This window comes from Symphalangus syndactylus, chromosome 7, assembly GCF_028878055.3.
Source record: "Symphalangus syndactylus isolate Jambi chromosome 7, NHGRI_mSymSyn1-v2.1_pri, whole genome shotgun sequence".
Classification (NCBI taxonomy): Eukaryota; Metazoa; Chordata; class Mammalia; order Primates; family Hylobatidae; genus Symphalangus; species Symphalangus syndactylus.
This window is the reverse complement of record NC_072429.2, coordinates 94,906,419-94,932,789: the sequence shown is the minus strand read 5'-3', so window position 1 is coordinate 94,932,789 and position 26,371 is coordinate 94,906,419. Positions and strand designations below refer to the sequence as shown.

Below are 26,371 nucleotides of genomic sequence, written 5' to 3'. Positions count from 1 at the left end.
GACTATGTTGTTCATTTCCTGTTGGTCACTTGGGAAGTCTAAGAAGTAGGACATATATCTCTGTAAGCCCTTTAAAATACACATCTTTTCTTTTTCTTCTCACTACATATAACACATATACATTATCCTAAAATCACTTGAAAAACACACTGACTGCTTACAATCAATGGAAGATACCAGTAAGATGCAAGAAAATGAGCATTTTACAGACAGACCTTTGGTAGGCTTTAAAGTGAATCGTTTTTATTTAAAACAGGGATCCATCAGAGGTGGTGAACTATCAGGGTCAAGGTTCTAGAGCATGGCACGGATGAAAGGTAATACTCACCAGCACCTCACATGGGACTCAGTGACAATGTCAGCAACACACCATGGAAGGAGAACAAACCCGATGTAAAAGGCACCTGGCTGGGGAGAAGCTGTGGTGTGCACTGCCTCTCTAGCAGGTTTGCTTTTGTGCACTGTGGGTAAGTCTGGATGAATAACATTGGGAAGGGAATAATCGGAAGCGAGGCTCCTATGCAGGCAGCTACCCTCTCCTGATTGGTGTATACTCGCCACGTGGTAGAAGGTCTTACAGGAGACTGAGGTTACCAAACAGGAATGCAACACCTCTCTCCCTTTTCTGCTCTAGAAGGAAGGGGAACCCTTCCCCCAGTGTCAATTTCAGCAGCGGCTTCTAAAGGCTGTTAAAAAGCATCCTAACTTAAAAACAAATAACAACAGTAACCAAACAAAAGACAGAAAAGTGGCCTGAACTTAAATCAATCAATGGAAACGTAGATTCATAAAAATAAAATAAAAACTGGTGACCAGTCCATTAACCATGGGGTTAATGCCTTGTCTGAAGGAAGATGTTTACGCTGCATCCACGATCCAGCAGGTGCGGGAGCTGCTCTTGGCAACTGTGAATGAATAGCTACCGTTTCCCTTCAACACACCGCGCTGCCACCGGTGACCGCATGCCAAGTGCTGAAGTTAGAAGAGACCGCACGTTGGCAAAGGCCCCCCAGGCAATGATCTGCCTGACGCGGCCAGGTCTGTGGGAAACAAGACTTACGATCTCAAATAATGACCCCCAAGTGCCCTCGCCTCTTCCTGCTTGCCCTGTGCGCCTCGACCTCCTCACGGGGAGGTCCAAATGAGTTCCATTTCCCCCTCAGTTCTAGGCACTCTGGAACATCTTTGATTAACCAGGGTTTTTCATTTCTTTCCAACGCCATTGGTGACTTTTGACTTGGAATGCCGATTCCTTCTCCTGGAAGAATGGCTTTCGTTGTTGCCTGCGTGCTTGGGTGGGCTGTCTTCAGAACCTGGCCAAAGAAATCAGAGCACACCGTCACCCTGGGCTCTGGAGATTGGTGGCTGCCCTTTTCCAGACTGCCCTAGGCTTGCCGGGGAACAGGTTCTTCCCTGATACGTGCACTCCCCCTAGTGGCCTCATTCAGAAATGAAGGCGAGGCTCTCAAAGAACTAGTACTGAAGGAGCACACGCGGTGGCGCGGGGTTCAACGCAACAGCCCCCCAAAGTCTGGGTGGTTCCTGAAGCGTGTGTACATCTGTCCTGTGTATGATGGACATGGTCATGATGGTGAGGACCAGAAGTGAGAGCACAGGTGAAACAGAAGCCCAAACGAGGGGCAATTAGAACACACACCACGCGGTGCCCATCCTGCCCTGCAACCAAGGGTTTCCATCCCTTCACCTGCTCCACACCACCTTCTAAACCCGACATCGGGAAAGACTCTTGACACTATAAAATCAGAGCTATTTCACACCCTCTACCACTTGATCTGGAGAACATCCTTACAACTCAGGCCCCTGCTGCCCACGATGGAGGGCACTGGGCAGCCTCTGCCCTCCGGCTGAGCCTGTGTTCAGCCCCTGCCTGGCCTAGCGGCCAAGCCAAAGGGTTCTCTGCCCCAGGGCTCTGATCCAGCCCCATAGGAAATCTCCACCTGAGGCTGCCAACAAAAAAAAAGTTACCAGAGTTACAGTCTCCACTGTAAGGAGCATTTGACTTAGACTAAGAGATTCTTTCCCCACTCAGAAGACTTCTGTTTTTGTTATTTTTCTTTTTCTATTATTCCATCTAGTAAATACATCTCTACTACTGCTTAATTCTTTTCATTGGAGAACCCGTAAGTGCCAAGGTTGTTTGTAAGCGCATGGTTCTAAATAGGACACCTGGGGAGCCCCTCTGCCCATCTCCATCAGATTTCACCACGGGCCGCTCACTGATCAATTCCGTGGTTCAGGAGAAACTTTCCCCAAAAGGGCGGCCAGCAACTCAGCACAGTGTATGCTAGTGTCTCCCCTGGGAGATCTTTAATGAGCCTGATGCCAAAAGAACTTAGGAGAATGACTGCAACAGGGCGTTTTCTTCTCCATTGGCCCACCGTTTCTCTGAGCAATTTTGTGAGCTAAAATTCAGTCTTTAGTATTTGTAATTTTCTTTCCTCAGCCAAGCTTCCCAAGCAGCTTATAAGGATTGACAAGGAATTACTGTCCAACGAAGTCACCTCAATGTCATTATTCTACAAGTCTAATTCTTTGAAATAACCGGGTGGCCCCAAATGTTCCCAAAGTGATCCTTAGAGGCCAGTGGAGGCTCCCTAACTACACGACTGAAATCTCTTACACTGCTCTGCCTCTTGAATAAATGCCATTAAAATGATCCCCCTCTTTTGAAAGGCTTTTCCTCCTGATACACAATTCTTTTTTTTTTTTAAGAGGCAGGGACTTGTTCTGTCTTCCACGTGGGAATGCAGTGGTGCAAGCATAGCTCACTGCAGCCTCGAACTCCTGGGCTCAAGTGACCCTCCTATCTCCGACTCCTGACTAGCTGTAACTACAGGCATGTGCCACCACATCTGGCTAATTTTTTAAGCTTTTTGTAGAGACAGGGTCTTGCTCTGTTGCCCACGCTGGTCTCAAATTCCTGGCCTCAAATGATCCTGCCATGGCCTCCCAAAGTGCTGGGGTTACAGGTGTGAGCCACTGTGCCTGGCCGGATATACAGTTCTTCCTGTTCACTCATGATGAAAGCCAAGAGGAAGAACGTTCCCATCAGGGTGCTTGAAATGGTGTGGGGCCCTCAGGAAGGGCAGAGCTACGTGGAGCCTCTTCTTACAAAACAAGTTTCTCACTCAGATCCTGTGAGCATTTTGCATGTTTCTTTTTCTTTTATTTCTTTTCTTTTTTTTTTTTTGAGACAGAGGCTCACTCTGCTGCAGAGGCTGGAGTGCAGTGGTTTTGAGAAAGAGTCTTACTCTGCTGCCCAGGCTGGAGTGCAGTGGCATGACTTGGCTCACGGCAACCTCCGCCTTCCGGGTTCATTCGATTCTCCTGGCTCAGTGTCCTGAGTAGCTGGGATTACAGGCGCCCGCCACCATACCCGGCTAATTTCTGTATTTCTTGTAGAGACGGGAGTGTCACCATGTTGGCCAGGCTGGTCTTGAACTCCTGATCTCAAGTGATCCGCCCACCTCAGCCTCCAAAAGTGTTAGGATTACAGGCGTGAGCCACCGTGCCCAGCCATTGCATGTTTCTTAATAAGTGACAGGAGACATTCGATGGGTAGGCCTGAGACCCTTCAAAGCTTATATCATCTCCACTCAAAGAATAGGTAATAATTCCACATCTCAAGGACCCAGTAAAATTTTAAACAATGAACAAGATACCTTTTGTCCCTTTCCTCTGATGCCAGGAGATCTCTGGACTGTAGGTGCCATCTTCACACTCTGAGTAGGTCTAGGGAGAGAGACAGGCTTAGTGCAGGAATTTCAGGAACTCCCTGGGAGAAGTGGCAGGGCAAAAAGGCGAGCATGCTGTGTCCCTGCCTCTCCCAGGCTGGGCTCATCACTGGCAAGTGACAGAACCTCCCTGTGCTTATATTTCTCTGCTATAAAAACAAGGTTCTTTCCTCTCCCAGGTGATGCAGAATCAATCTTCCAAAACATGCCTTAAGTTCTTTAGACTGAAGGTGTAAATAAAGTGTTATTTTTACTGAAAAAAAATTACCGTCTACCAGACTGCCATCGTGTCTTAAAGCCATTCATGTCTGTTTTCTATTGTATCCTCATATCTACTCAATGAAGGTCAGGGCAAGCGTTTGCCCAGAAGAGCCACAGGCTGGAACACAGGAAGAGGCCTCCACACAGTTTAAGAGCTGGGGAGAAAACCCAGCTTCCAAAGGCCAGGTCACGGCTTTCCTATCACTTTTCTTTTTTTCTCCAAACAAGCATAACTTTTTTTTTATCTAACAAAAGTTAGACAAAAATATTGGTCTACCGAAGAGAGCCGTCACAAGCAGGGCCAGCAATGGCTAGGGAATGAGTTGCGACATGCAGTTTCTGCAGTGGCAGAACTGGAGGCCCTGACCTCAGTGTTTGCCTCGCCATATCCTTACAGGCACATGCTCTGAGCTAACCTGCCAAGCCCGGGGTGATTATTTTAAACAATGGCCATCCCTGCCTCTCCTTCCATACCTTTTCTTGGTGACCATAGTGTTCTGCATACCAAATCATGCCGTACAGACAGAGGAAAGTAGTGAAAGCCTGGAAGAGAAAAACAAATGATGCTGCACAAAGAAATTCAATTTCCCAGAACTTCAGGGTTTCAGTGGGAATTAATGCAGGACAGCTCAATGCACTTCTGCCGTCTGGACGCCGGTTACAAAATGGCTGGACGTGGCAGAGATCAGACCTCAAGGGGAGGGTGCACACCCAAAGCTTCTGACAATAAGGGTTATGATGAGACCACAGTTACTACCTGTGACTCTACTATCAGAAAGCAAGAAAGACCATTTTCAGATGTGGGATATGGTGGGATGCATTTTCTTGATAGCTTTGCGGGTTCTGTTAAAGAAGACACAGAGGATTCTATGTTCTAGTTCTGACTTTCAGGGCCCATCCTCTCCTAGCTTCCCCATCACAGGAGAGCGCTAAGAGGACTCAGTGTGTCAGCTTCTAGGGGGAAGAGGTCACAGCGGCACCTGAGGGCCCAAGAACAAACACTCTCAGGGTAGAGGGTGGGGAGTTCAGCTGGACAGGGCTGCCCTTGCTTTTCCAGGCTTTTGAGTGTCAGTGACCCTACTCTGGCCCCAGTTTTTATTGCTTTTGTTTTTCTTGGTTATATGGATAGGAAAACAAAGAGAAAATAAAGATGCTCTGTAACGCCCTGAGTGGAATGAGGAGGGTGTGGCCTGTGGGTGCCCAGAGGCAGGGACAACCTCTACTCCACACTTGCCCCACCCACTGGGCCTGCCCCGACACCCTAAATTATACCCTAATTTAAGGAAAGAAAAGCACAGACAAGAATCCAAAGTTTCAAAACATGTCAAAAAATCAAAGCTTAGGAAAAGTCTCTGGCTGCCTGAACTGCATACCAAAGGCGGGAAGGAGGGAGGGTGGGCAGGCAGAGCAGGGCCATGAATCTCCCTGGCCACACCTTCCCCACTGCAAGCAAAGCAACCAGAACAAAACAAGGCAACTGCCTGTTCCTTCCAAATTCCTCGCTCTAGAAACCCATTCATATCAAGCCATCCTGGCTGTCGAGCCTCCATCTCTCCCCCTGCATTTCCTGTGGACACCTGGGCACCTGTCATTTTCCTGGACCCCTATCATCTTGCACCAACTGTGGGGACAGCTGTGAGAGCATGGAGGGACCTTCACAAGGAAATAATTTTAGTTCTAAGAATCATAACTTTAGATCAAAAAGGTCACCTCAGAGACCATTAATTTCATTGCCCCTCATTTTCCAGAAGAAGAATGAAAGCTCAGAGAAGTGAACATTGGAGCCAGAACTTAGGTTTCTTGAAACCCCCGGATCTGAGTTTAAGGGATGGCTATTGATACAAATATTGGCTTTATGCCTATATAGCTTTATTTCTCCATCCATGTATCCATCCCTGAGAACGAAAAGCATCATGGGAACAGTGAACAGCAGCAGCTTCTCCTCTGCACAGCCACAGTCTGGTGGTAGGGCGGGAAGGCAGGGGCTGTGAATTCTCATCACGGCAGCTTGCAGTCCAGCTTTGGCCCAGTTCCTTTATCAGTGACATTTCCTGGTAGCTGCTGGATACACAGTGCCATCTTACTTCCAAAAAAGAAAGGAGAGCAACACTCTGGCTGGCCGTCCTCTTCCGTGCCAGTTACGTGGAAGCAGGAACAGTGGCAGCATAGAGAGAGAATGAGAAGCACAAGCAGCGCCACTGGTTCATTTCCTACTAAACCCACGTGCAAACTGGCATATACCTACAGGTTAGGGATTTATTAAAAAGCTCATATCCATCAAAAATTAGGCCACGAATGAATACATTAAAACTACAAAGTGAAAATGACTTCCAACCTTTAACATGCTCTAATGCTTGCCCAGATTTCTTAGATATACCAACGTTAAGTGTGCCATTTTCATGGCATGGAAAGAGTGGGAAGGACTAGAAATGATTTGCAGAGTGTAAGCCTGTGTATGCGCTAGGCCCCTTACAAAGAGCAAAACAGGACATTCTGGGTTTCACACAGCGGACTGGGGGGTTAGGTTCCACCTCCCCAAACCAGAGGGCTGTGGGGAGGCGGGTCCCTCCACTAGACTGTCATTGCAAACTCTGACCACCAGAGGGCAGGCACGCGGGGCTCTTCCCTTCCCCAGTCCCAGGCTCAATAGGACAGGCAGTGGCAGCTGCCGCTCCCTCCAGGGGCAAACAGCAGGCACGTGGAGAACGACAGGTGCTTATCATCAGAATCGTCACACAAAGGGCCTGTTGTGATTGCCAAATCTACTTCACCTGCGTACAAAGAGGCCCATTTTACACTTGTCCCAGCAAACGGAAGCCGGTAATTTACAGGTTTGCAATCACACCTGTGGAAATCTAGGCACGTACCCACTGAAAATGTCAAGGCTCAGATTTAAAATAGCAATTGCACACTTCGTTTAAAGAAAGGGCGGGGGAGTGAGAAGAAACTACGTGGGATGAGAGCCAGGCTGTCCAAGACCACGGGGCTGGCGGCAACGAGGGCGCAGGACCCCAGCTTGGCTTCTACATTATGGTAATGAGCATTCAAATTAATGACGGCCGAGCAGACAACCACGCTCCTGGAAAAGCTTATTAACCAGCACCCGGGATCTTTGCTTCTGCATTAATCTCAAGCTCCGTGCGCGCTCTCTTACCAGGCCAGGGGAGTAATTAGGGGCTTTGCTTCTCTGAGTGGGGCAGAAGGCACGGTGTAACTTGAAGCTCTCTTATTGAATAATGTTCGCCTCCACTCCTGGGTCTGAGATCAATCTTGCTCTTTATAATAAAGGTCAGGAATATTTTAAAAAGTGCCAGGACCTTGTTTCTGTTCTTCTTTGAAGGAAGGCAGTGGAGACCCCTAATCATCCTGTCTCAGGGCCTCTTTTCAGGCCAGGTCCCTCTCTCATGTCTCATCCTGTAAGTCTAATCAGAGATTCTGCCTGTCTTCACAATCCTGCTCATTGTCCCCGGCCTGACCTCTTATTAAGGAATCCCAGCCTCAGTCAGCTCCTCTCCCAGAAGCATGTTCCCTGAGCTCTTAACCTAATCCCAGGACTCCAACTGCACCCTCCATATGGGCTCCTCCCAAGTATTTTATTTCCACCAATGACCAAATCCTTCCAGTGTTACTGACAGATTAGAATTTCCCATAAAACAGGACATTTCCACCTGTAAATTCTAAAGGTTCCTCAAACCCAAATCCCCTGAACCAAATTCACCTCCCCCTTTCAATGGGCTTCTCCTATACCCCCAATCTGTCGCTAGCACTGGTGGCCACCCAGTGGCACCAATTAGAACCTTTGGAGTGGCACTCAAGTCCCCTCCCAGCTATCACAAGAGTAATGGCATCCTGTTGAGCGGATTCCTTAAACAACTCTCAGATCCAGCCCTTCCTCCGTATCTTCAATGCCTCTGCCTTGGTTCAGCTTCAGTTACTTGTCAACTAGGCCTGGCAGCACCTCTGACTGTGCTTCCTCCCCCCAGCCCATCTTCCCTCTAGACTCTCCCAGCCTCCATGGTGTTTCCCCATGAGATACAGATCAGACCACATTGTTTCCCCGCTTGAAAATCGCTGGAGCTCCAACTACAGCCGCACAAAGCCCTTCCTAAGCAGGGGACGCTGTCCTACTCTTCATCCAACTCGCTCTCTACACTGTCACTCCTCAAACAGGTCACCACCTTCCTGAGCCACTGGGCACTCTCACAGCTTCCTGTCTTTGTATGTTTGTCCCCCAGCCACCTGCATGTCGCAAGTCTTTGTCTCTTGAACTCATTCCTTTATTCTCTACGAAGCTGCCAAGTGCTTCCTATGCACCAGGCACTGTGCTTGAGGCAGTGGGGCCAGAAGGATGACTTCAACTTATTCTTTCTGAGCAAGGAGTGCAGTGTGGAGGAGACGGATAGAAACAAAACAAATTCCACCGCACTGGGGTTAGAACTGAGTTACGTATAAAGCGCTACTGGTCCCAAGGAGGGAGCTATCTACTTGCCTTGGAGGTCAGAGCATATTTCATGGGGGGCATATGTTTAAGTTGGTTTTGGGGTATCAGTTTCATCATGTAGATAAGGCAGGGAAAGTCTTTCAGATCAGGCAGAGAAAACAGCATGGGAAGGGCAAAAGAAGTCTGGAAGGATGACTTGTTTAGGTAACTACCAGCAGACAAGTGCAGCCTGAGAATAGAGTACATGTGGGCAGATGTGATGGAATGCTCCCACTATGAAGGTCCTGAACACACGAGCAGATTTTATAATTCATCTGGGAGGTTTCATGGTGGGGAGCCTTCTTCCTTCTTGAAGTTTCTTCCTGTGTGGAGGAAGCTTCACTGCTTCCCTCCACCCCTCACTCCTTCCCTGGGGAGGTGTCACACCTTGAATGATGACTCTAAGGAAGCCAGCATTTCCTGAAAAAGGTGAATTCTCAGAAATGAAGATGCTACTCTGATCCCCATATCTTTCCTCTATCTTGCTTATCTCTTATTTTTTAACTCAGGTGGGGGAAAAGATTGTGTTATTGTGCCCTCTCAAGCCCCCATCCAGAGAGAATGATTCTTAGCAGGGGAAAGAGATTGAGTTCTGAATTTTGGAAGATCATTTTGACAGCAGCATGGAGAATGGATTTGGAGGGCAGAATGGCAAGAAAATGGGTGTCCTGACAGCCGCAGAGGCAGTGGGAATGGAGAGGAGATGGAGTTGAGCTACATTGTCGAATTAACAGAGCTTAGTGACTGGCTGATTCGAAGAGTGTTAGAGGACAGGAAGCAGCCTCTAGAGTTTTAGCTGGGGCCTGGGGGAAAGCCAGTGGTTCACTGCAACCCTTAAAAATCCTGCTCACATATCACCAAGGAGCCTTCACCAACCCCCAGCATGTCTGTTGCTCTAAGTATCCTATAGCCTTATGCACACAATCTTTTACAGTATTTATCACATATTAACATAATTAGTTTGCATGTCTAATTGCCATCTGAACTCAGAGATCCTTGGAGGGCAGTGATGAAGAGCAGTTCCCTAGAGAGAATGTCTGGGTTTGAGTCCTGGTTCTGCCACTTAACTACCTATGTGACCTTGGGCAAGTTAGTGAACTTCTTTGTGCCTTTGTTTCCTCGTCTATAAAAGAGGGATAATAAAATACCTTCCTTCAAAGTCTGAAGATCAAATGTGGAATTCATGAAAGTGCTTAGAATGGTCTCTGGCACATAGTAGGCGTCAGTAAATCTTATCACCGTCATCCATCTGTGTGGCTAGAGCCCCAGGCACAGCATGGAAGAGCACTCAGCAACTGTCTGTGAATGAAGCCCGGACTAAGAGGTCTGCACCAAGTGAACCAGAGGTCAATGTGAGCATAAGAAATGGTGCATGTCCTCAATAAGTTACAATCACACAGACACAAAGGCTAACCCACAAAAGGAGATATATTCTAAGTGTCAAATAAGTAACAGAAAGTCTCTAAAACTTAAAGAGAAATTAGAGGGGTCCCTACAGTCTGGGTGACTGCTATGGTTTGAATGTCCCTGCCAAAACTCTCCTTGAAACTTAACTGCGAACTTAACAGTATTAGGAGGTGGGGCCTTTAAGAGGTGATAGGTCATGAGGGCAAAGCCCTCATGAATGGATTCAGGTTGTTATCTTGGGAGTGGGTTCCTGATAAAAAGGATGAGTTTGGCACTTCCCTCTCTGTCTGGTGCACTTGTTTCTGCCTTCTGCCCTTCCACCATGGGATGACCTCGCTGGATGCCAGTGCCATACTTTTGGACTTCCCAACCTCCAAAACTGTGAGCAGAATAAACTTCTTTTCTTTCAAAATTACCCAGTCTGCAGTATTCTGTTACAGCAACAGAAAATGGACTAAGACAGAAAATTGGTACCAAAAAGTGGGGGTTACTATAACAAATACTTGAAAATATGGAAGCAGCTTTTGAACTGGCTAATGGGTAGAGGCTGAAAGAATTTGGAGGAGCAGGCTAGAAAAAGCCTGTATTGCTGTAAAGGGAGCATTAAGGGTGATCCTGGTGAGGGCTCAGAAGAAGAGAGGGAAAGCCTCAGTCTTCTTAGAGATTACTTAGGCGTTCATGACCAGAATGCTGGTGGCAATATGAACAGTCAAGGCCATTCTGATGAGGTCTCAAATGGAAATGAGGAGCAAGGATTGGAAAGTGGAATAAAGGACATCCTTGTCATATAGTAGCAAAGACCTTGGCTGAATTGTGTCCATGCCTGAAGGCTTTCTAGAGTGTGCAACCTAAGGGCAATGAACTAGGATATCTGGTGGAAGACAGCCAAGCAGCAAAGCATTCGGGCTACTGTGTGGCTACTTCTGACTGCATACAATGAGATTCCAGAGGAAGGAAATGACTTAAAGACAATTTATAATTAAAAGGGAAGCAGAATGGAATAATCTGGAAAATTCAAAGCCTGGCCATGTAAACAGTGAAAAAGCATATTCCAAACACTAAGGGTGAGGCCATGTGGCTGTTAAAGAGATTACCATGGAAAGAAAGAAACCAGGTGCTATTCATCAAGAAAATGTGAGGAAGATCCCTGAAAGCAAAAGCATTTCAGAGATCTTCAAGGCTGCCCCTCCCATCACAGACCCAGAGCTCTAAGAGGGCAGAATGGTTTTCGGTTACAGGCCTGGGGAGCCCTCCACGGGCTCACTGACCAGGGCTACCTAGGGATTCTACTCACACATTCTAGCAGAGTGCTCCTTGGCTGCCTTAGCTGTGGCTCAAGTGGGTCTTGGTGTGGCTTGGGCTACCATGCTGGGAGGGATAAGCTATAAACCATGGTGGTGTCCATGTGGTGTTAATTCTGCAGGTATGCAAAACGCAAGAGCTGTGGAAGCCACGGCTTCCTCCACCTAGATTTCGAAGGATGCAGCGAACTGCCTAGAAGACTAGGCAAAAACCTGCCACAGGGGCAGTGCCACTGCAGAGAGCCACTACTAGGGCAATGCCAAGGAGAAATGCGGGGTCGGAGCCACCAGAGAGGACTAGTGGCAGCAGGGTCATCCCCAACACCACAGAACTGTAGGGTCGCCAGTGTGCAACTCCCGCCTGGAAGAACTGAAGCACTGGCCAAACCCGGCACAGCCATAGGGATGGAGCTGCTGGGCCTGGGGGCCCAACTCCTGCTCCAGGCCAGGACGCAGAACATGAAGTCAAAGGAGATTATTCTCCAGCTTTAAGATGTAATGTTTCCCTGTTGGGTTCTGGACTTACTTGGGACTGCTTATCCCTTTTGTCTTGCCCATTTCTCCCTTTCAGATTTGCAATGTCTATCCTATGCCTGTCCCACTATTGTATTGTGGAAGTAGATGACCTGTTTGATTTCACAGGCTCACGGCTGGCATAGTTCTTCTTGGCTGTGGCTCAAGTGGACCTTGGTGTGGCTTGAGCTACCACTCTGGAAGGTATAGGCCAGAAACTGCGATGGTGTCCAAGTGGGGTTAATTCACCTCAGGATGAATTGTGCCTTGACCGTCACTCATATCTGATTTAGATGAGACTCTGAACTTTGTAGTTGATGCTGGGCCAAGTGAAGCCTTTTGGGACTACTGGCATGAAATGGATGTATTTTGTATGTGAGAAGCGGGGGTCAGGGGTGGAATGCTATGGCTTGAATGTCCCTGCCAAAACTCATGTTGAAACTTAGCTGTCAATGTAATGATATTGGGAGGTGGGGCCTTTAAGACATGATTAGGTCATGAGGCGTGTACCCCATAAATGGACTGATGCTATTATTGCAGGAGTGGGATTGTTATCACAGGAGCGTGTTAGTGATCGTGGGAGTGGGTTCCTGATAAGAAGGGTAAGTCCAGCCCACCTCCTGCTGTCTTACATGCTCACTTCCCCCTTCCGCCCTTCCATCATGGGATGATGCCCCTTGCCAGATACTGGTACCAGGCTCTTGGACTTCCCAGCTGTCAGAACCGTGAGGCAAATAAAGTACTGTGATTTAATTTCTCTGTAAATTACCAAGCCCATGGTATTCTGTTGTAGCAACAGAAAATGGACTAAGACAGGGACCTGGGTGGGTGGCCTGAGAAGACCTTTCTGGCCACTGCTGCCTGGGGGGCAGTGGTGAGGAGGCAGCTGGGAGGCCTGTGAGTTGCTGTGGTGAGGAGGGCTGTCTGTCTTGTCCTGGGAGTCCTGCCTGTCTCACCCTCCCTGTGGGCAGGTGGTTCTCTGGTACCCGGTGAAGAGGGCACCCACCTCTGCCCCCTGCAGTCAGGTCCTATTACAATTCAGACTTGAGGTGCACAGGCCAGAGACATATCCGAGAAGAGCATAGTGAAAATGTCTGGGCATGTCTGACTCATTTCCCTAACCGATTCCTTACATCTGGTCTCACTGACATGGAAAAATATACTTGGGCATTAATTCTGTAGTTTAAATACAAAGGAGATCATTATTCCCTTTTATTGTTCAAGATGAAACAGGACAGAACAGGCTCACTGTGCCTTGGCACAGTTAGGATTTCTAACAAGTAACCCTAAAAATAGATCCCGTTAAAGGCGATAAAAGACACGTTAAAAATACAAAGGTTAGTCTTGCCAAAAAAGAGAAAAGAAAAGAAAAAACTAGACCCAAATGTGTTAAGCCTCTAGATCCAATTACCAACTTACAGAAAATGCAGAGGACAAAGAAATATGTTAAATTACAAGATAGGATAAAATCAGTAAAATCCAGACTGTGGGAAAATCTATAGGACAAAAGAGCTGCTTTCTTCAACTGATAAATTACGAGGGAAAGAGGATTAGCCATAGAAGGAAAACCTATGGATTCAGAGACTTAAAAGGCACGCCAACCAATCATGATGGGTGAATGTGGATTCAAATATATTGTTAAACAAATACAAGCTTTAAGAAAAAGTTAGTAATTTGAACACTGATTAGGTATTTGATGATATTAAGGAATTATTGTCAATTCTTTTTTAGATATGATAATGGTAGGGTGGTTGCATTAAACTGAAAAAGCATCCTGAGCTTCTTTTAGTGATCCATCCTGAAATATTAAAGGTGGATCTGTTTCAAAGTAAGTTAGGTTTGGGGCAGTGAGTACAACATAAGAGGAAACACAATTGGCCCTGAGTTGATAACCGATGATGGGTTCATGAGAGGCCATCTATTCTCTCTATTTGCACATGTCTGAAATTTTCTATGATTATTTAAAAAGCCCAATACATTTTCTAGACTAAGTGAAAAATCTTAAGCTTAAATATAAAATAAGAACTTTTCTTCAAAATAATAACTTCAAATATTTAAATGAAGAATGGCAGTCGCAAAATGTGTAAGTGGGTACTATCTTACTTCATTTGAAAGGTGAGGGAAGAGCCCCAGGGCAAAAGAACCAAGGCTTAGGCTGGTATCCCTAGAGGCTCTTCCCTTCAGAGTGGAAGGTGATATCCAGGCTTGGGTTGTAACGTGGACCTGGAGGGCAGAAATTGCAGGATCGAATTATCTTCCAAAACATATTTTATTGCCTATGAAAGACCATATGTCCTTTTATATATAAATCTATGTGCAATGAGATGCATGTTAAGATGTATGCGGCATGATGATGATGAGAAAGCAAAGTGCACTGTGATCTTCCTTGTCCTTTCATGGCGGTCCCTAAATGCATAGCACATGCAGACAAATTCTCGTGAGTCAAGGAAATGCACGTGGGGGGTACCTGACGAGGGCATTTGACTGGAACCTGCTGAGGTGACCCATTTCAGATACGGTGTAGTTGTGTCTTATTCTTAAAATTAGGCTGGTGGCCAGTCTCAGACAATTACAAGTAGAACACCTTTTTATGAATTTCTAAGGAAATTTGATACACAAGAGGGTTTCTTTTTCCCCCTCCGTTTAAAGCGGTACTATGAGAGTTTAGCTAATGCCTTTGGGTAAAATGCAATGACTTACCACGCAAAGAAGCCAAAGCACAACATAGAGTATTTGGGTCTTAGAGAAGAGATCTTGTCCAAATTTTATGCAAACAATGGCCTCCAGGAAACCAATGACCCTAATTAGACAGAGAACAGAGGTTAAGTATTAATCCATCTTACCAGAGCATACACTTTATCCAAAATATGCATGATTGAATCAAAAAATTCAACTCATCACATGATTTCTGCCTCAAACACTGGTAGCAGGTACCCCACAAAATAACACTGTTCAAGCTAACTGCATTTACTTCGGAAATAATAAAGTATTTTTCACTTCTTCCTTCTTCCCAGACCAAAATTGTGACTCATAAATTTTAATAGCTAGGGGCACTGGCATCACCTAACTCAGCACCTCCACTGCCATAAGGGTAGGTGATCACGCCGCCTCTGCTGGAACCCTCTCAGGCACAGGGAACCTACTACCTTTGCAAGGTGACTTATTTTTCTGGTCAAACTCTTTAGCAGTTAGAAAGTTTTTCCTTGTCTCAGGCTGGTATCTGCCTCCTATACCTCCTACCCTGGGTCCTAACATTATGCTAGCATGTCACAGGTGAGAAAGTATCATTTCAGTGGAGGAACCTAGAAGGCTTTTTCACTGTACTTCTGAAGTCTAGACTGTGATTAAGGGGCTAGGTGGCTGCCACACAGGGTGAGTTTGACCCTTCCAAGGGAGTCTTTCAATAATTTGAAGGCATTAATCACATTCCTTCCCAGGCTTCTAAGAATTTCCAGATGAAATAGCCCCTGTTTTTGGTGACAATATAAACCCTTTACATTCTCTTGATCTGTAAAAGATTGTGCTAAATACAAATTTTTTTTTTTTTTTTTTAAGAAACGCCACACACTTATTTCCCCTTTAAAGCATTAAAAAAGTCACTCTTGTGTTCTATATATTCATTTATGACTATAAAAATCAGGCCTTTCTAAAGGTTCAGGACTTGGAGGTAAGAATGGATGAGGTGAGGTTGACATAGTTGGCCATGAGATCCCAGGCAGCATATGAATACTGATTTTAGACAAGTCCATTTTATGCATTCCTTGCTCAAGATGAGATCTGTACACTCCAGGAATGGTGTACTCACACAAATGTTTTCTAAAAAGGCAAGAAGGGGCAGGGCATGGTGGCTCATGTCTGTAATCTTGGCACTTTGGGAGGCTGAGGTGAATGGATCACTTGAAGTCAGGAGTTCAAGACCAGCCTGACCAAGATGGTAAAACCCCATCTCTGCCAATAATACAAAAATTAGCCAGGCATGGTGGCACACACCTGTAGTCTCAGCTACTCGGGAGGCTGAGGCAGGAGAATCACTTAAGCCTGGGAAGTGGAGGTTGTGGTAAGCCAAGATGGCACCACTGCACTCCAGCCTGGGCAACAGAGTAAGGCTCTGCCTCAAAAAAAAAAAAAAAAAGGCAAGAAGGCCCTTGGTGCCTGTGCTTACTGGCAGACACAGTGATCACTGCCATCATCAAAAGTGTGGATGGCTCTAAACAACTGAAGGCCTGAATGCCTGGAGTTAGAACCACTTCAGCAAAGCAGAAAAATCAACAGAAATTCTCCTCAATTTGTCGTTAGAGAGTCTCAGGCTGTCTTTTCCCCTAGCCCGAACCAAACAAGGTTTAAGAGTGGTTGGCTTGAATCTTTAAAGCGCTGCTCCACAAAGCATGTCACATGTGAGAAAGTATCATTTCAGTGGAGGAACCCAGAAGGTTTTCTCACTGTACTTCTAAAGTCTAGACTGTGATTAAGACGCTAGGTGGCAGTTACATGTTTGGTATTCCAGCCTGTGCAGTGCGGAGACATAAAAAGGATGATTTCATCTTTGGCTGGGACTTCCTGAACAACTCCTATGATGGGAGTGTTGAGCCCAGAACATAAGTGTGATTATCTACCCATAAGCCAGACAGAACACCCTGAGTTTATTAGAAAGATTTCTGAATATTCAACTAGACTTGAGGCCCCTCTACTTTTTTTTTTTTTTTTAATAGAGTCTAGCTCTGTCGCCCAGGCTGGAGTGCAGTGGCGTGATCGCGGCTCACTGCAACCTCTGCCTCCCCGGTTCAAGCGATTCTACTGCTTCAGCCTCCCGAGTAGCTGGGACTACAGGCACATGCCACCACACCCGGCTAATTTTTGTATTTTTAGTAGAGGTGGGGTTTCACCATGTTGGCCAGGCTGGTCACCAACTTCTCACCTCAAATGATCCACCCACCTCAGCCTCCCAAAGTGCTGGGATTTACAGGCGTGAGCCAGCCTGAGGCCCCTTTTAAAAGCATGTTGATTGGCCGACTAAAGCTGTGTTTCTCAAACTTTTGTGATCTAAGGCCCATTAAGAACCATGGAAAGAAACACAATTTTCACTGTGATCCAGTATATGCATGCGCATACACACACTCACTGAAACAAAAGCTTCATACGACAATTTGCATCCTTATTCTGATATTTTTCTATTCTATTTCATTTTAAGAAAATACTAGCCAGAATCCAATCATTGGCTTCATAATGACCTGAAGTTTTTTTGTTTTTGTTTTTTTGTTTTAATTTTTTGAGACCAGCCCTGACTCCGTTGCCCAGGCTGGAATGCAGTGGCACAATCTTGGCTCATGGCAACCTCCACCTCCCAGGCTCAAGCAATTCTTCTATCTCAGCCTCCCAAGTAGCTGGGACTACAGGCTCACAGCACTACGCCCAGCTAATTTTTGTATTTTTTATAGAGACGGGGTTTTGCCGTGTTACCCTGATTGGTCTTGAACTAACTCCTGAGCTCAAGTGATCCACCCACCTCAGCCTCCCAAAGTGCTAGGATTACAGGTATGAGCCACTGCGCCTGGCCAACCTGAAGTTTTTTCTGAAGACCAGCGCTTTTGAGTTAGCAACTTAAGGATATGATTTGTTCCAATGTGCTGAGGAGTCCTAGCTAAGCCATTATCCGTGTGTGTGGGCACATCTCATGAGAAGGTGGCTAGAAGGAGGTGAGGGGGCCGGCTATGGGATTATATAAGGGTGGAGAGTCCCAGACTGGGGCCTGGGCATGGGAAAGGCACAAGGAAGGGCCAGGAATCAGGGGAAAGGGCTGAGTTGAGGTCAGGGTAATATGGACCTGGAAGGCCACCCGTAGGCTTGGCTTTTAGTCTGAGGGGATCCTAGAGGGTCTAGAGCAGAGGGTTTAACACGGTCTTCTCTCTCTCTCTCTCCATATATATATATATATATATATATTTTTTTTTTTTTTTTTTTTTTTAGACAGTCTCACTCTGTCGCCCAGGCTGGAGTGCAGTGGTGCAATCTCAGCTCACTGCAACCTCTACCTCCCGGGTTCAAGCGATTCTCCTGCCTTAGCCTACTGAGTAGCGGGAACTACAGGTGTGTGCCACCACACCTGGCTAATTTTTTGTATTTTTAGTACAGACGGAGTTTCACCATGTTGGCTAGGATGGTCTCGACCTCCTGACCTCGTGATCCGCCCGCCTTGGCCTCCCAAAGTGCTTGGGATTACAGGAGTGAGCCACTTCGCCCGGCCAGTTTGCTTAATATTTTTTTTTAATTTTTCAGCTTTTATTTTACATACGGGGGTAATGTGTGGGAATGCTACATGGGTATATTGGACCCAGGTAGTGAGCGTAGCACCCAGCAAGTAGTTTTCCCACCCATGCCCCGCTTCCTCCCTCCCTAGTAGTCAGCAGTGTCTATTACTCTGATGTTTATGTCCATGTGTACTCAATGTTTAGCTCCCACTTTTAAGTGAGCATATGCAGTATTTGGTTTTCTTTTCCTGCTTAGGATTATGGCCTCCAGCTGCACCCATGTTGCTGCAAAGGACATAATCCCGTTCTTTTTTATGGCTGTGTATTATTCCATGGTGTCTATGTACCACATTTGCTTTATCCAGTCCACCACTGATGGGCACCTAGGTGGATTCCATGTCTTTGCTATTGTGAACAGCGTGGTGATGAACATTCGAGAACCTTCTGCTGGCTGAACAGAACTGTGTGAGAAAACAAGAGCAGAAGCAGGGAGGCTGCTGTACTCATCCAGACATGGGGCCCCGGGTCAGGGCTGTGGAGATGGTGAGAAGTGGTGGGAACCCAGCGATCACATGGGCTCTTTTAACCACCAGCCACTGTCCCCACCATTACCTCTGACCCACTAGAGGGAGTCCTTATCAACAGCACCCTTCCAGAAGGCTAACATTACTTTTCTACCAAGAGTGGCTAGTTTAGGGCTGAGGCCTGAGGCTTCAGCACAGTGGGAGCCTGTATTAAGCCTGCCAGTGTGAGACTACATACCTCCTCCTACCTCCTCACCCCTGGGGGTGCTGGGGTTTCCTCCGCATAGCTCAGCAATAGGTCCCTTTACTCAGTTCAATTTAAATCTCTCTGATCTTTCCCAGGCTAAGCTAGGTGGCCAAATGTGGCTTAATGGAATTCAGTCAGGGCCTCCACTCCCTTTGATGCCATCCACCATCCTGTATCTTGGTTTAGCAGGGTTAAAAGGCAAATAAACATTTGGGCAGCCTGAGGTGCTTCTGCTGGGAGCAGGCACTAGAGATTCCTGACCTAGGGCTGCTTACTGGCGCACGTACTCCCGGCACCCCCGATTTGTGAAGCCAGTTCCAGAAGGTGGGAAAAAAGATGATGTTAATGTAGAGCCCAGAGTCAGGAACTCTTCGGTGAGTTGAGTGGAGCAGGCATGGTGGCAGGGCTGTTGTAGGAATCTGGGGCATGAAAGCTCTAGGCTCGTGTGTGTGAGCTGGGTGTATGAGCCAAACTTGAGAAGAAGAGATTTTGGCTTGCCAATGGGCCTGCACGTGGATTCTGAGGATGCCACAGCAATGCCAGTGACATGGAGGCTGGGTACCTGGCTGCTGCATCCCACACACACTGCTCCATGGCTGCACAAGCAATCCCTGGACGGCTCAGAGTGTGGGAGACCCCCTCTCCTGGCAGCCAGGGCCCAGCCTCCAATAGTGGAGATGATATGTGTATCCATGTTAACTCAATGACCACACAATCACACAGGATGCCAGGAAGGGTTCTCCAAGTTCAGGAGTGAGCTTCTAGTTCTGATTAGGGTGGGCAAAGACACCTTTCTGGAGGAAGCAAGAGCTAAGTGTGGCATAAACAATAGATACAATTCCTATTGTGCTCCTCTGAACTTTCTAACTTCCAAAGAATCCCTGGCACGAGGGGAGGGGAGAAGCGGGTCTTGGGTGGCAAACCCAGAACTGTTCTGCTTAGTCGTTTAGATACTTAGTAGGATTTGGGGCAAGATGCCATTTGAAGAAAGGGGATCGGCTGCTGAAAAAAAGCTTTGTAGGCTGGGTGTGGTGGCTCACGCCTGTAATCCCAGCAGTTTGGGAAGCTGAGGTGGGCAGATCACGAGGTCAGGAGATCGAGACCATCCTGGCTAACATGGTGAAACCCCGTCTCTACTAAAAATACAAAAAATTAGCCGGGCGAGGTGACAGGCACCTGTAGTCCCAGCTACTCGGGAGGCTGAGGCAGGAGAATGGCATGAACCCGGGAGGCGGAGCTTGCAATGAGCCGAGATGGCGCCACTGCACTCCAGCCTGGGCGACAGAGTGAGACTCCGTCTCAAATGTAACTACTGTCAGAGCTTCTGAGATGTCAATGGAGGTGCACTTGAGTGCAGGGGGTGGGGTGTGGCAAGATAAAGGGAGGATGAACAGACACAGTCACGAGGAGAAGGGGAACTGGCTATAAAGCTATACGAGCAGGACAGCAGTGACTCCCTTGTGCTGGGAAGGGACCCCCCTCCCAACATCTGTTCCCCTTCCCCTGTGTTTGCACCCTCTCCCTAGAAGGAAGCTCATGCTCATAGTTGCATCTACCCTTAAGACAGACAGTCTAGGCTGGGTGCCGTGGCCAATGCCTGTAATCCCATCACTTTGAGAGGTCAAGGTGGGAGGACTGCTTGAGTCCAGGAGTTCAAGACCAGCCTGGGCAACATGGTGAAACCCTGTCTCTACAAAAACTAAAATATAATTAGCTGGACACTGTGGTGCGTGCCTATAGTCCCAGCTACTTAGGAGGCTGACATGGGAGGACTGCTTGAGCCTGGGAGGTCAAGGCTGCAGTGAGCTGTGATCACTGCCACTCAACTCCAGCCTGGGCAACACAGCAAGACCCTGTCTCAAAAGAAATAAAATTTAAAAAGAAAGAAAGCCTGAACTATGGGCCTGGAAGAACAATAGAACAAAAGCACAATTATGAGAAATTGTAAGGAGGAGAGAGGGGTAGAATGGGAAGCCGGCAAAGGGAACTGAAAACAGAAAAGTGAGAGGAAATACAGGACAGATATTGCAGAGGGAAGAGGACAGTTTCAAGAAGGCAGATACTGTGCAGAAGATCCAAGAAGAGGATGAGGAAAGGACTGGCTGGTTTGGAGCTGACCTTGGAGAGCAGCAGAGGTGGGAACTTATTGTGATGGACATATTAGCAGAGGTGGGATAACAGGCCGCGAGGAAACTGGTCGGGTGAAGAGCAGCTCTGGCTGCCTCTGGGAGGCAGGATGCAGTCCTGGGCCCTCAGGAAGGGTAGGCTCACTCTCACATGAGGGCCCACCCCATGCACTCCCAGGAAGAGGAAAAGCAGCTGTGCACTGCTGTTCAGCCAACGCTTGGCCACCTTCCTCCCAGGACCAGGCGATAAAACGCTGCTTCTATTTAAACTGGGCCAATACTGTCTTTCTGAGGCAGAGAAGCTCAATTCTAATCGGGGTGGAGTGGGGAAAAGACAAAGATGACATAAACCCCACACCTGGAGAATTTGTTCACATCAGTCTGGCCCCAAAACTCCCACCGAGCTGAAGGAACATCATGTGACATCTAAATAGAGAAAGGGCTGACCTTTTCACGCAGCTGCTTTCTCCCTGCTAGGGATCCCATTCCCTTGCTGGATGGTGCCCTGTCTCTGCTGAGTGCAACACCTTTCGTATAAAAGGTTTAAAAGCTCAGTCTATGGCACAACTGTTAGGGATGACATGTATTTAGCTACAACAGCAAGTAATTCATAAAAACATTTTGAGGATACCATCTTTATAGAAGAGAAAGTACCCTCTTCAGGAGAAAAAGGGTAGAGTGCTGGGAAAGAACCCCAGGCGGGTTATCCTATTTGACCTTTGCCTTCCCCCTTCCACCTCCCAAAAGGCAACAGTCACTATTTAGGGCACTGCTCCCTCTCATTTCTCCACCTTACCAAAGTCTGAGATCATTCCAAAATTAGTGAAAAGAAAGCTATAAAGCAGCTACTAGTGATTAAAGGAAACCATATACTTCAGTGTTTTCTGTTTTGATAGGAGAGGAAATAATGACAAAATGGTGGGGAGGTAGAGCTGGGGCAGAGGAAAGAAGTGGGTGGCCTCCGGGGTCAGGAGAGCAGGAGGCTGTGGCTCCTGTTTCACCTTCCCTGGCTGGCAGTGGACTGTGCAGGGGGCAGCTCTCACGGCTGTTCACGCACACAGGAGGATCCACTGGGTGTGATTTATGAGGAGGGCTTTATTATTTTTCAGCATAGCTCACTGGTTCTCACAAGATTCTTCAATCTCGGCATCACACTGTTCCGGGAGTTCTCAATTCTCAGTAAAGCACACTAAGCCCAGTGATCTCTCCTTTGCATTTCACTATATTTTAATCTCTTTCAAACAAGGCACAACTTTCTGGGGCAGTGTTTACCACTCTTTGGCATTGTTTACTTTTTTACTTTTTTTTTTTTTTTAAAAAGAGAGACAGGGTCTTGCTCTGTCATGTGGGTGGGAGTGCAGAGGCACAATAATAGCTCAATGCAGGCTTGACCTCCTTGACATCCTGGGTTCAAGTGATCCTCCTGCCTCAGCCTCCACAGTAGCAGACTACAGGCGTGTGCCCTCATGCCTGGCTAACTTAACTTTTCGTGGAGACAATGTCTCGCTATGTTACCCAGGCTAGTCTCAAACTCCTGGCCTCAAGCGATCCTCCCACCTCAGCCTCCTGGACTGCTGATTACAGGCGCGAGCCGCCACGGTGGAGTTTACCTTTGCCGTTTCTCCCACTGTGGGGATGGTGTTTCATGGCTGTCCAATTAGAAAGAAACTTTGTCATGACGCGACCTCTCTCTCTGACCCACTTATTTTCCTCAACACGTAAATCGATACAATTCTGTGGAAAAAAGTCCACTCCACAGCAGAATAATAGGACCTTGCTAAGGACTTTTAAATATGAAAGCAAAATGCACGTGGAAAGAATGTGTGAGTGGGAGAGAAGAGCTCAAATGCAGGAAAGACCATTTCTTCCTTGGACAATCCTTTAGAAGGAGGGACCCACATCCCTTCTTCCAGTACACAGGGCCCTCACACATGAAGCGGGAGCGCCGCCTCTGCTCTGTCAGAAATCTGGGAGATGTGTGAATTCTCCCTCCTGCGATATCATGAACAAAGGAAACCAAATCCATTTTATTACTCTTTAAGCTGCAACCACTTTGGGTAAGAAAATCAGCTTACACCATAGAACTTATGAGAAACAAATGACAATGGCCCTTAGTCTTCTAGGGGTCGGGAGGAACCTGCCTAAATCTAACCTGAGTATCAACATTTTTAGCCTTTAAAACTATGTCACCCTTCAGAATCTAGATGACAGCTGGAAACACATACATACATACATAGAAAAATGGAAAGGAATGACATTAATATATTAACAACAATTATCTCTAAATGGTCAACTTCTTTGGGTGATCTTTAGTTCCTTCTAGATCCCTTTCTGAATTTTTATCATTGTGCATGTATTACTTTTTAATTGGAAGAATGTACTGTTTACAAATCTGTGAAAAGTAATTTCTTCTCTATAATGGGTTTTCCTCAATTTTTCTTTATACTCTCACACTCCATTTAGAACCTTGATTAGGTCTTGAAGCTAAGCCACCTTGGGGATTGAACTTCATGTACAGATTTGCTGGATGTCTCTGGAACTTCAGTCACTAAATGGGATGGTAAATTGTTGCTGATGTTAAGTAGAAAAACAACTTACCTGAGATATTCAAGACGGTCGCACATTTAACAGCAAGAGGTTAAACTAGATAACCTAAGGTCTCTTTCTCATCAGTTAAATAATAAATTAAATTGAGGCTGGGCGCGGTGGCTCACACCTGTAAGGTGTGGTGGATCCCTCTGCCTCCAAGGGAGGCAGAAGGTGGGTGGATCACGAGGTTCAAGAGATCGAGACCATCTTGGCCAACATGGTGAAACCCCATCTCTACTAAAAATACAAAAATTAGCTGGGTGTGGTGGCACACGCCTGTAGTCCCAGCTACTTGGGAGGCTGAGGCAGGAGAATCGCTTGAACCCGGGAGGCGGAAGTTGCAGTGAGCCGAGATCACGCCACTGTACTCCAGCCTGGCGACAGAGCACTCCGTCTCAAAAAGAAAAAAAAAAAAGATATAGCATTTGAATCTATAACAAGACCATTGTGACCATGCTGCTGTATGTTAGTTCTCTTTGGAACAATAAAATTATACTTCAGTATATAGCAAGCAGCTGTTCCAAGGGGCCCTTTTGATGTGACAATAATATGGGGTGTGGGTCAGCCCATAACAGGATGGCATTCCAAAGTCAAGATACATCCAGAAGGAATGCAACCAATCCATTTTCTCTCTAATGTATTTCATAAAACAAAGTCTCAGAGTTGTCTATGGGAAATACCATCTGATTTCCTAATTTAAAAAAAAAAAAAAAAAGAGAGCCAAGGCCGGGCACAGTGGCTCATGCCTGTAATCCCAGCACTTTGGGAGGCCAAGGGGGTCAGATCATGAGGTCAGGAGTTAGAAACCATCCTGACCAACATGATGAAACCCCGTCTCTACTAAAAATACAAAAATTAGTAGGGTGTGGTGGTGTGCACCTGTAATCCCAGCTACTCGGGAGGCTGAGGCAGGAGAATCACTTGAGCCCAGAAGGTAGAGGTTGCAGTGAACCGAAATCATGCCACTGCACTCCAGCCTGGGACAGAGTGAGACTCCATCTCAAAAAAAATAAAGAGAGAGATCCATTTCTTTTTGTTTGTTTGTTTTTTTGACATGGAGTCTCACTCTATCGCCCAGGCTGGAGTGCAGTGCAGTGGCACGATCTTGGCTCACTGAAACCTCAGTCTCCCCAGTTCAAGCGATTCTCTTGCCTCAGCCTCAACCAGCTAATTTTTGTACTTTTAGTAGAGACAGGGTTTCGCCATGTTGACCAGGCTAGTCTCGAATTCCTGGACTCAAGTGATCCGCCCACCTTGGGCTCCCAAAGTGATAGGATTACAGGTGTGAGCCACTGCGCCCAGCCAAAATAAGAGAGCCATTTCTATACTCTTGTTTTATAATTTGCCAAGTAACTATTCTTAACTTAAATCAGAAAAGGAAATATTAAAGATGAAAAGATATATCTATATATAGATATAGATATGATAAAATCTTGTCCACCTGCCTTCATAGAAAAATTATACTGAAAGGCTCTTAACACAGGGTCAAGAAATACCCAAAGAAATTTAGGGCTTAAGTGGTTTTTAAATCTCCACAATAACAGATTACTCACCCAAACACCCAGCACTGTGTACCTACGCGCTTGCACTGTGTGTCGGTGAGGTAAGCGTAGTACTGTCTGAAAGAACAAAATTGGAATTCATTGAGAGCTGCTGGAAGACCAGCAAGTCAGGACATAATTAAATCACTTTGACAGAGTGAATGTAAAAAACGTCCCTCCTTGTCCCATGTCAGGCTGCCTGGTCTAGTTCTGTTCAAGAGAAGAGAAAGCCAGTCCCTGTTAAAACATTCCTGTAAGAGATTCAGCGTTTGGGTTAGGCTGGAGGGAGGGGAGCATCATTTAAGAGCCAGATTCTTGACTGGTCTGAGTGCCGGGGTGTTTACAACTAACTGATCACAACCATTCACAGATTTCTTTGTTCCTTTTCCACTCCCACTGCTTCACTTGACTAGCCTTAAAAAAAAAAAAAAAAAAAAACACGAAAAAGAGCCAGATTATTGGCAAAGGCAGTCTGGATTCAGTGGTAAGACTTCCACAGCGCTGCAAAGCAACCCCAGGTGGGTGTTTCCATGTCTAGCTCCGTGGAGGTGACTCCAGAGAGTGAGCAGCACTGTCCATTGGTTGTCTCCTCTGGCTCTCTCCAGAACAATGGTTGCTGATTGTAACCAGGCAAAAAATATACAGATTTTTGGCTTTCAGAAACTGGAATGGGACCCCAGCTATATCTCATTGCCATTGAATGTCAATGACTTGGAATGTTACTGACAAGTTCAGAAAAAAACAGGCAATGACATGGTGTTGAAAGGCTCAGAACAGCACCAACCGGTAGAAATATAATGCAAGCCATAAATGCAATTTTAAATTTTCCAGTAGACATGTTAAAAAAAGTAAAAAGGAACATATAAAATCCATTTTATTAATATGTTAAACTAATATTTAAACAAATATATTAAAACATTATAATGAGGTATTTTATATTCTGTTTTGGCCCCAACTCTTCAAAGTCTGGTGTGCAGTTTCCGTGCATGGCACATTTCATTGTGGACTGACCACATCCCTAGTGCTCAATAGCCACATGTGGTGAGTGGCTTCTGTGTGGTACAGCATGGCTTGGAGTCTTGTAAGTACCCCTGAAACTCAATCTACCCCTTCAGCAGTAGCATCTGAACCAGGAACTCATCATCTTTTTGGGGTCACTGACTCTTTGAGGATTTGATGAAAGAAAGGCATAACACTTTGCATTAAAGTTCAGAGGATTCACGGATACCTGACGCTCATCCATAAACTACTGTCTCCTCACCCCAAAGACCAGAGTGAAGAATTCTAAAGAATGTAGCTTTTCCTCTAACTTCATATTGTCATGACCTAAAATGTCTTGATCATTTCAGCTACTTTACCCTCTAACTGGACCCATTTCCTTA

General features: G+C 46.4%; 1 protein-coding gene across 1 annotated transcript in view; it reads right to left on the bottom strand.

The window, feature by feature from the left end:
• Positions 1 to 221: 221 nt before the first annotated feature.
• PTDSS1 (phosphatidylserine synthase 1) overlaps positions 222 to 26,371 on the bottom strand; it is a 72,657-nt gene continuing 46,507 nt past the window's right edge. The window contains exons 9-13 of the mRNA XM_055286839.2: positions 25,002 to 25,067; positions 14,418 to 14,517; positions 4,491 to 4,559; positions 3,684 to 3,753; positions 222 to 1,313 (exon numbers count right to left, since the gene is read on the bottom strand). Of these exons, the coding sequence (XP_055142814.1) occupies positions 1,204 to 1,313; positions 3,684 to 3,753; positions 4,491 to 4,559; positions 14,418 to 14,517; positions 25,002 to 25,067 (415 nt within the window). The 3' untranslated portion in view covers positions 222 to 1,203. The remainder of the gene's footprint in view (positions 1,314 to 3,683; positions 3,754 to 4,490; positions 4,560 to 14,417; positions 14,518 to 25,001; positions 25,068 to 26,371) is intronic.